This window comes from Parasteatoda tepidariorum, chromosome 7 (genome assembly GCF_982258835.1).
Source record: "Parasteatoda tepidariorum strain Cologne lab strain chromosome 7, Ptep-v5.0, whole genome shotgun sequence".
NCBI classification, from domain to species: Eukaryota; Metazoa; Arthropoda; class Arachnida; order Araneae; family Theridiidae; genus Parasteatoda; species Parasteatoda tepidariorum.
In genome coordinates, this window is record NC_141761.1 from 60,601,093 (window position 1) to 60,612,157 (window position 11,065).

The following is an 11,065-nucleotide window of genomic DNA, read 5'->3' on the forward strand; positions in this document are numbered from 1 at the left end:
AAATATTGTTTGTTTATTTGAATGTTTTTAAAAAAATATTAAATACATATATTTTTACCATTTGGTTGGAAGCATGTTTTTCATTATTCTTTCACAATATTTCATAGATATTGATTGATATAGATATCGATTTCTCATTTTGATTCTGCTGCGAAAAAAAAAACTGTTCATTCTTTAAGTTGAGTCACATCCCTTTCAAAACATTGTATCTAAAATCCTATAAACAATACAATGATTTCAAATTAAATTAAGTTCACTTGTTATTACATATTCTTTTGTTTTCCAAAATTATATAATATTCGTTTTTTAAATAAAATTCAATAGCTATCTGTCTGGTTTGGCAAAATATACAAGTATGAAGCCACGCATGGCTCCTCGTGCTCACAGAGCTCAATTATGAGATAGATTCATGACGGATAATTTTTTAAATGTATGTATGAAATTTGAAAATGAAATTTCCAAAAGAGGGTATTTTTTTAAATTTAAGTGAGGCGCTCTGTAATAATCGGTATGCTATGCAATGAACAAAATTTTTGTGTTGCATTTATACAAACACTTGATTTTGCCTAATTCGGGTATAGAAATTTCAAATCTGCTATTAGTTTCGTTCCTTAATCTACAGATTTTTTTAAAAATTGACATTATTAGTCTAATTGTGTAAATTTAAAAAGCTTTAAGTAATAGGGGTATCGCATAAATGTGGCGATAAACTTCTCGGTTAGTTAGGGCACATCATTAGGATTAAATATACATAGAAACCCGTTCCCGGAGATGTCGTCGTAAGTGGCTAAAGCATAGCCACCGAGAGTCAAGGCCTCTCAGTAGATTTGTGACGTCATCCTCTGAGGGGCTAGTGAAGCATAAGATAACGCGGTATTCAGATTTGTATTAAGAGAAAACTAAAGTAAATACTTCAAAATTTTGAGCCACGTAATATATTTTTGCTTTAGTTAATTTAATAGCACTTAAAAAAAATGTAAGTGGTGAATTTTTAGCTTTTTAAGATATGTTTAAAGTTATAATTCTATAAAATGAACATGTAGGACTTCTTGATGCTTTTCAATAGAAATGAATGAATAGAAATGAAATTTAATAAGAAATTTTATACTTTTAATTTTAAAATCTAGATTCCTCATAACTATTTTTAATATCAAAAGAATAAACCTTATTTAAGTGTATAATTTATTATTTTCTAATGTGTAATTATACATTAGATTTAATCATATTTGAAAATAAGAAATGATACATTTTAATCATGAAACGGATGCGAGACAAATAAAAATATGTTATATCATGGCAGAAAAGAGACAAATAAAGAAATAATAGTTTTATTGGCACATTTATAAAATTTTTTATTTTACATACACTCTTCCAGACTTATAAAATAAACATAAAAATGGGAATAAAATAAATGAGAATAGTACATATAATCTGGAGCAAACTCAAAATTTATTCATCCATAAGATTGCAAAAATTTAAATTTTATTTTATTTATTTATTTATTTTTTAAAAAAAAAGAATGTTTCATGTTTAGTTTTAGTATAGATCATTATATGGTAGTTCAAAAAATTAAAAGGAAAATAATAACATAATAATTTAATAATATTTTTTTTTGTTGCCAGATTTGCACAAAAATATATTACAAGGAGGAAATATTGATTGGATAATTATAGGGAAAAATAACATATTCTAAGAAAATAGAGAAGATTCTTTAATATGGACGAACTACATTGAATATTAATTAAAAAGTTGTCTCCTTATTATTTTTCAAAATATACACACTCGCAAGTAACGGCAGATTTTTAGGTTGGTTAGCTTCGTGGAAAAAATTTAAATGTCCGGGTTATATATATATATATATATATATATATATATATATATATATATATATATATATATATATATATATATATATATATGTAATTAATATTTACCAAAATTTATACTAACTTTATACGTAAATTTATCAAAACATAATATATTTGAAGAAGAAATTTTTTTTTAGCATTTTTATGCATATCTTTATTGAATATTAGTTTTACTTCAAAGCACCTAGTTTTCTTTTTTTCTGTTTTTCAGCAATTTTTGATTGTTTGCTTATTTCGTGTTTATCATTCTTTTCTCTGCAATAATTGTTTAAAAATATATTTGTTGAAGACCACAAAAGAAGTTTAATTATTTTAGACTCATCGTGCCCATTATCACAACAATCATCCATTAAATTTTGTGACTCCAATAACTTTTCAGATAGTTCAATGGCAAGTAATCTGGGATTTTCACATTTATTAAAATCTTCTTCATACTCATAACACAATTTTTTTTTACTATGTAGTTATAATACTACAACATTAAAACAACCAGGGGAAGGATATAAAAGTTTACCTTTATCTAAATTTAAAAAGTAAGTATTATTACAATCAATTTCAAGAGATTTATCAACTGACAATTCCTCTTGACAAATAGCGCATTTTAATTTTTTTGAAGTAATGTAAACACAATATCCGGCAATGTATAGTAATGCACCAAAAAATTCTTTCACTTCATCAATATCATTATTTTCGACTGACAAATCAGGATAAAAAGAAAATACAGCATGTTCCTCAAAATTATCCGGTTCAGACTCAAAAGAAACATCTGTAATCAAAATTTTACCTTGAGATTTAGACATAATATTTAATTTCATTAATGATTGCATTCTTAGTTTCTTTTCCGATTCATATAGCTGCCTAATCGATATGTGATAATGGCTTCCCGACATTTGACGGTATAAACCAAACCTGCTTTCCAAATGGTCCGTTTGAAACTTCCCAGGTAATATATAATTAAGTTTAAGCTCGTCTTTACAATATGAGGCTAATTCTAAAATACCATTTGTTGTTATTTTGAGGGCTGAGTGTGTTTCCTTGGTAAACATACCTGTCGTACATTGCATTTGTTCCCACGACTCTAACCAATCTAAAAAATCTTGCAAAAATATATACCTATCATCATCATCAGAAATAGTTAAAGGAAATTTAAATTTATCATTATTTCTTGTACCAGCATTTGGAGTTTTAACATTCATAATCTTCCACCAAGTTAAAATTATTTTTATGAATAAAGAAGTGTCTTCATAGTGTGGAATATCATCTTTTTGGCCCACCTCTAACAATGCATTTTTAACAAAATCGTTAAAAATTTGTAATACCAGCCTCACATTTTGTCTCTCTAAGCTAGAAGGAGAAAGTGCTTTTAATGTGAAGCCATATTTAAAGCCATATTTGGCGAGGTTATTTAGTTCAGAATTGTGAAGCTTCTTTAAGGACGTAAAAGATGCTGTGTGAAATGTTTTATTTGTTAATTTTGGAAAACTAGGGAAAAACATGCATTTACCTTCATATTTTTGATTTATCCAATTATTTCTGATTCCTTTAAGTTCATGAACAGAGTCAATTAAATAAAACAATGGTCTGCTAAAATCACAAGGATGAGGATAAACATATTGTAGCTTTGGACGGTCTAAAAACTGAGACATTGCTTTTCTATTAATAGAATTATTATCAGTTATAACAGTGATTAAAAAAAATCCTATGCTTTCTAATTTTAATATTACCTTTTTAATCATATTATGTAAATCTAAATAATTAATGGATTTTACGGGCCATATATAAGCAACATCCTCGTAGGAAGATGTTACACTCTCTATCATGAAGACATGCGCTGATGTTGCTAATGTATCATTATTTTGTGACAAACCAACAATATTTCCTCCTTTGTAATCCAAGAAAGGTTTAATGTGTATTTCATCCAGTAAAAGGGCGATAGTTTTATCTGAAAGTAATAAATGAGGAATTTTTTGTTCCAAATAATGTAAAAAATATTTTTCTGTCTGTTCTAAATTAGGAGAGACATTACTGGCATTACATATGTTTCTAATTGTAGATGGATGGGGTAGGATTAGATTTTTACTATTACGAATAAAAAGATAAGCATGAGGCGACAAAGTATAAAGTAAAGTACAAAATATTAACATTTCAGGTGAATATGACATCTTTTTCATTGATTTGAGTGAGGTTTGCTCTCTTAAGAATTTAAAAAGCTGATCATTCTTATTAAGTTTGATTAAATTTCCAAAAGCATTTTCGATTATTTTAATATTATCATATTCTAAATTTAAATTTAAATTTTTACATTTTTGAAGAATGTCGGATAAAATATTTAGGTCATTATATATCAGGGGGACATTGAAATTTCCAATTTTATTTTGCTTGACATTAACACAAAATACGTTGACTTGTAAATCTGCACTTAAATGTATGGAATATTTTATTTGAGGCACAACATCCATATTTATGTGTATGAAGAGAATGGAGTCCTTTTTAAAAATTACATCCCAAAACTCCCCTAATTCTAAGAAATCTAATTTTGATTTTAATTCGTTAAGCGAGGAAAATTTTATTCTTTCAACGTACTCTGATTTAGTCGAAATACTGTCTTTTATTGCCTTGATAAACGTTTCCTGTTCTTTTCGTATTTTTTTATCTTCTAAACTTAGTCGATTTCTTTTTCCACCACCATCTAAGTATCTGGGATAATCTGGAAATACTGATGGAATGGCATCCAATTTAAGCCTTTTAATTTGCAATGGGACCACAATTTTCCGGCCCAATTTTTCATCGAATCCATGGGCTTCTCTTATAAAATCTTCATCACGAAAATGCCTTTCACAAACCTTGTCAAAAAAGGACAAAATTTCGTCAATGTATTTCACAAAATGAGGGAGAAAATGATACAGAACGAAACAGTTTCAGGTACGAGTTTTAAAACGAAATTCAACATATTAAATAAAATATATTAGTTAACAGAACTGTCCTGAATTGGTACGAAATGTTAATTTGCAGCAATATTTAATATATATATTAAAAACTTTTGTTGATAATAAAAAAAAAAATGTATTCATTAGAGATGTTAGTCAATTATTAAGGAGGAATAAGAAAACGTTATCGAAATCTGCCTAATTACTTTTATATAAAAAAGCCAGTGTATAGATTTCGATAGTTTTCATTTTTATTTGCCAGCAATATTTGTGGAATACACTGTATATAAAAATGTGAGAAAAATTTTTTTTACAAATAAAATTTCAATTTCAAAACTTCAGAACACAACCAGTACGTAATGCAAACGAAACTACTTTTTCATTTACATTACACACATAGTCAAATGAAAAATCAATTAATTTTCAAAAATTAACAATATTGCTCAAATGTTTTAAAAAATTAAAAAATTTTATACAATTTTCCCAATTTTTAAAATTGCAAGTTTCAGCAACATTTAAAAAAATTATTATCAGCACAATATTTACTACCGTAAATCTGTGCAATAAATCTGATCGAATCTATTAGAACGATTTCTACGGTTATGTGCAAAACCGAAAAAAAATATACATATATATATATCGAATGCACGCATGTAACATGCTTTGAAAGGTTTAATAATTTTCAAAACGCCCTATTTTATAAAGTAAATTAGGCTGATTCTAAAAAAAAACTATTACCTTAACAGAACTAGGATTCAAATAACATGCAAACATCAAAAAACATGTACGTGAAAAAGTTTTCGTTTTTGCTTTAAAAATTACAGTCTTTTTGTCAAAAAATGCACATTAATTTATAAAAATTGTAGTCAAAGATAAATATTTTTCAGAGTGTTATTTGAAAATTTTATTCAAGCAATAAATTATTTTTCAACACTTTTGGCAATCTTTGGGTAATGTGACGCATTAAAATTATATTACAATATTTAATAACAAATTATAAAATAGTAAAAAAAAATATATGTAAGGCAACAGCATAAGATAACACGAAAACAATTCATCTGTATTCGAAAGATTCATAACATATTTAGCATGAACATACAAAACTTAAAATGGCTAACAATGAATTAAATTCCTTTTTTATTAATATAATCTAATGTATCGGAGTTTTTTTGCCTTCAAGTATGAATATTTATGAAATTTTACTCATATGATCGTAAGCTATCGTTAAGAATAAATAAGCTTCAAATACCAATCCACATTGTTATGAATTTTTCTTTATTTTAAAAGTATAACTAAAGCTTTTTTTTTAAATAATACAAATGTTAACTCTTAATGACATCTTATATTTGTCTATATATACATTTAAATACGACAAATGATGTTTAAATTTGTTTTATTTCACGTCTACGAGTTTTGCAAAAGTACGAATATATTGCTAGTTTCATATTCTAAATTTTGCTAACAATAAACAATACCTTAAGCAATATAATTCTTAAATACAACTTATTTCACTATTTAGTTAAAAAGCTTATTATTAAGTCTGCAAAAAGGAATATTAAAACATGAATGCTAAATAACACTTACTCGACTATTAACGTTTATTTGATAACTGTCTCGTTTGATGGAATTAATCCATTTTTTTTTAATTTCCTCACATTTTGGAAACCTAAATACGGATACTTTAGGCCCATTTTTGTAGTTCCCTTTACATCTTGGAACTACACACGTAAGGGGCATTGTTAAAAGCTGTAAAATAATGCAACATATATTTTTTTGAAATCGTTTAAAACGACACGCCCGGCGAGCAAACGATACTGCTATTTAATGAAGAACAAATATTTGAAATTGGCGGCTAATCGCATATCCCCACAGTATGTGACGTCACTAAAAGACCTTGATGATCTCAGCGGCCTTATTTCTCGGTGGCTATGGCTAAAGGCACTTCCTTCTTATGACCTGTTCAGAAGCACACTAATAAACAGTTCTTAATAAGGAAGCACCCTTAGCGGCATATTACAGCATTTCCGCGCATGGGTTCTTCATGCAATTTTAATCCTGGTGATGTGCTGTAACTCCCCTAGAAGTTTCTCGCAACATGTACGTGAACCCCTGTTATATACAACGTTTTTAAAATTGTACATTTCGACAAAAAAATAGAATAAAAATATCAATAAAAAAAAACTTTAGCTTGTAGAGAGAAACAGAATATAGATTTGAAATCAGTGACGTAAAAGTACCATCATACGTTAAAAAATCAAATGCATCAATCTATAGAACATTAATTAATATTAAAAATACAATTAATTAGAGATTAAAATAATTTATTTATAAATAAAATCAACTAACTAATATTGCATACGTAAGTAGTCATGCAAAAGAAAATGGAAAAAAAGTTTGAAAACAAAAAACAAATCGAACAACTGTTATGATATTGTTGACTAGTTATTACATCACTGAAAGAGGTAGAGGAAAAAAAATCCAACTCACGCTATTTATAAATATTTATCTATCCCAGCAATTAGATTGATAATTGGTAACAGCAATATGACTTTTTTTATGTTTTTCTTTTAACAAATACGTTGATGTTTCGTTGAAAATTTTAGCTTTGAACAGTAAGTGTTTTTAGGAATTGAAAAGAAAAACTCTATTTACTTTTCCATCTTTTAGTTGAACTCCCAAGAATAAATGAAGCATATGAATCAACAAAATATTTTGAAAATACCAAGAACTTACAAGAAGAGGCAAAAAAAGAGAGACTCCTAAAGACAAATAGCTCAATCAAAAATGACAACAATTTTAATGTAGAACTGTATACATGGTTTCCGTGGTTTGAAGAAATAACTAGTGATCCTCTGAAGTCAAATACACTGCCAACGAAGAATAGTTCAACTGAATACATTTCAATAGCAGGAAGTAAGTTTAAGAAATATTACTTACTCGCTAATTTTAACTTTCTTTGGACCCAGGTTTTCCTAACTTTAAGCTGCATCAACAAAACTCTGCTTATCCCCATTTTTTAGAAAGTAATACAAAGCAGGAAAAATTATGTACAACTTTACAAAGGCTTAAAAAGCATAGACATTAAACTTATTTTATTTTATAACTGTCCTTGAACAGCCAACCCAATTTTGAGCCAATAATGTTTATCTCCGTAGCCTTGTATTTTTGATCCCAATCCAAAAGGCAAGAGAACTCCTGGTTTAAGTATCGAGAGAAATTTGCATTCGTGGACTTTTTGATGGAACTAACCCGCATTTGCTTAACATGGAAAGGAAAACCTCCAACCGTTAGCCTGACAGCTATCTAACCCATGCTTTGTCTACCACTGAGGATATTTTACATCAGACTGTGGTCGGTGCGGAATTCGTATCGATCGATCAGTCGTCGATGGGATTCGAACACCGGCCACTTCATTGAAAGGTAAACGCACTATCACCTGAGCCACCACGAAAAAAAAACTTATTTTATTGTAATAATTAGTTAATTAATATAATATTTTTGATTGGACCTTAGAAAAAATTTTAATGTAAAATCATATAAAACATACGAGTCTAACAGAATATTTTAATGGAGTAGAATATTAACATGTACTATACAACAATTTTAACTTAAAGTGACCTGCCAGTTTATGCCGTAACAATAAAGTTAGCATAACTGCTAGGATATTTGAGATTTGCTTGATTCAAAATTTTAGAATTTAATTATAGGAGGTTGTGAGTTCTTTGCTTCAATTTCAACTTTTATAATAAAAAACGAAACAAATAAATAAAATACAGATAGATTGATTGCCATAAATATTCTTACAATAAATACTGTTGAGGCTTAAAATATATAGGAATCCATGGGAAATAAATTGGTTTGTAAATGTATAATCAAGCCTTATTTACCTATAGTAAGATACTGAAATGATTTCTATTCAGCTTTCGTTTAAAATAAATAAGTAGAAAACATTCCTTCACCAAAATGTTAAATAAAAATTTGTATAAATTTACTAAGGATAGATTGAGCATGCAAACATTTTGAAACAGAAGGAAACTTGGGATGGCCATAAGCGCTCGAGGAAAAAAAATCTCCTGATATTTGTAACTGATATTAAAAATCTTATCATTAATTTTTCAGTTCCGTCTTATTCTTGTACTAGACTTCATTAGGAAAAAAATCTCCTGATATTTGTAACTGATATTAAAAATCTTATCATTAATTTTTCAGTTCTGTCTTATTCTTGTACTAGACTTCATTAGGAAAAAAATCTCCTGATATTTGTGACTGATATTAAAAATCTTATCATAAATTTTTCAGTTCCGTCTTATTCTTGTTCAAGACTTCATTAGGAAAAAAATCTCCTGATATTTGTAACTGATATTAAAAATCTTATCATTAATTTTTCAGTTCCGTCTTATTCTTGTACTAGACTTCATTAGGAAAAAAAAAGTCGTATATTTAAAATTTGATTTCTTGGAAAACTATTCAAGCGATTTCGATCAAATTTTGTATTTTGCCTTATAAAATAACACTATTTAAAATAATGTAAAAATTCGGATAACTTACAATTTTCCGCTTATCATTAAATAAAATAATTAATTATTAAAAATTATTTTTTGCATGGATTTCGAATGAATTTTATAATTATGTAAAAAAAAATTTTCAATTCTCTTGAAGAAATTCTGGCGAAATATGCAAAAAGTAAAATTAGCATTACAGGTCTCCAAACTCAGGATCGCTTTCCTGATCAAACTATTGGGACCATATTTCCAGATTGCGGCTGCGTCCCATATTTCAAAGGTTAAAAATTTCCAATTCGACGAAAATAACGTATGGTTATTCAAAGAAAGTACATTTTCAGTCTGATTTTAAGCTTAAAATAGTGTTTGCTCCAATTAACATATTTGAGGTTACCCCTTTAATTAAACCATTGAGTCCTAATACGTGAAGATCCGATCAAAAGGTATTTAGAGTGTTCGTTTTGTTTTTCGCAATGCACAAAAAATATAAAAGTTTTTTTATTTGTCATGAAAGTTGAAATAAACAACTTAAAAGCATTACAAGAATAAATTAAACATGTTATTACGGGAAAGAATTCAGGCAGATAGCGACAAAAATTTAATCAATTTAAATGCATTAATGAGGCAAGAAAACTTTTAGTCAGACATCTATTTATTGTTATATACTGATCCAATACCATCAGAAAATATCTTTAAGAATTTGTAATTATGTTTTTTGGAGAAAAAAAAGTGAACTTTTAGGTATCTTAAACCATAATTAAAAACCCCTCCCCAGTTTTTTGGGTACTTCAATAAAATTCCCTAATTTTTCTAGATTAAAATTCTCTGTAAAACTAGCATTTTATTTTCCTTTTATAAACTTATGTTTGTATAATTTGCTTCCAATAACTAACATATTTTTTAATGAATTCCAGTTGGGTATTGGCAAGAAATTAAACTTCACAGCACAAATCACCATCATAGGAAAACCAATACTATAACCCACTTGAGTTCTACATCTGCACTAGAAGGAAGAGAAGCAGGGTCATCTATTCCTTTTCTGAGAAAGACAACTATTTTAATAATAATAATAGCAAGATTTTGCTATTTTTTCATGATGTTTTAAGAGTGTAAATACCTATAACCTATGCTATAAATATTATCAGAGCAGTTTATCTCTTGAAATGATACGTTGCATTAGGTTTTTGTATATAAAATGCCCCTTTTTTGATTGCAAACACATAAAACAAATATATAAATTAAAAAAATTTTTTTAATTTTTCTCTTAAATTAGGAAAAGTCTTCCACTTTATGAAATCCGTGCCTTATTTCAGATTAAAATTTTATTCGGCAGGATACTAAAATAGAAAAAAAAATAGCTTTGTTAGATTTTCTAAATATTGAAATGATAATATATATACATATATATGTAGAAATATACATAGATGTAGTAATATTGAAAATTTTCTACATTTAACAAGATTTCAAATTTGATGAAAAAAAATCGAATCTTTTGTTTGATACAATGTTATGAATACATTAGAGTGTACTCTTTTAGCTAACCCCTACTTTTATCTTCCTTTTTCTTTCCTATGATTTAATGATGGAAGTATTTTTGATATGTGAAATAACTAAAATCAGAAATAATGAAAAATCAAGAAATACTGTTAATTATAAATCATTTATAACTAACAAAAATCTTTGACATAAAATATTATTACAAAATAGGTTTACAAAACATTATTACAAAATAGGTTTTGCCACCATGCATAATACGGCCATTCTCATT

The 11,065-nt window shown here is 27.3% G+C and overlaps 1 protein-coding gene across 1 annotated transcript in view; it reads left to right on the forward strand.

Moving 5' to 3' along the window:
- LOC147807170 (uncharacterized) overlaps positions 1 to 10,544 on the forward strand; it is a 36,272-nt gene extending 25,728 nt beyond the window's left edge. Inside the window, exons 2-3 of the mRNA XM_087167898.1 lie at positions 7,463 to 7,708; positions 10,212 to 10,544. Coding sequence (XP_087024024.1) covers positions 7,463 to 7,708; positions 10,212 to 10,402 — 437 coding nt within the window. The 3' untranslated portion in view covers positions 10,403 to 10,544. The remainder of the gene's footprint in view (positions 1 to 7,462; positions 7,709 to 10,211) is intronic.
- The last annotated feature ends 521 nt before the right edge of the window (positions 10,545 to 11,065 follow it).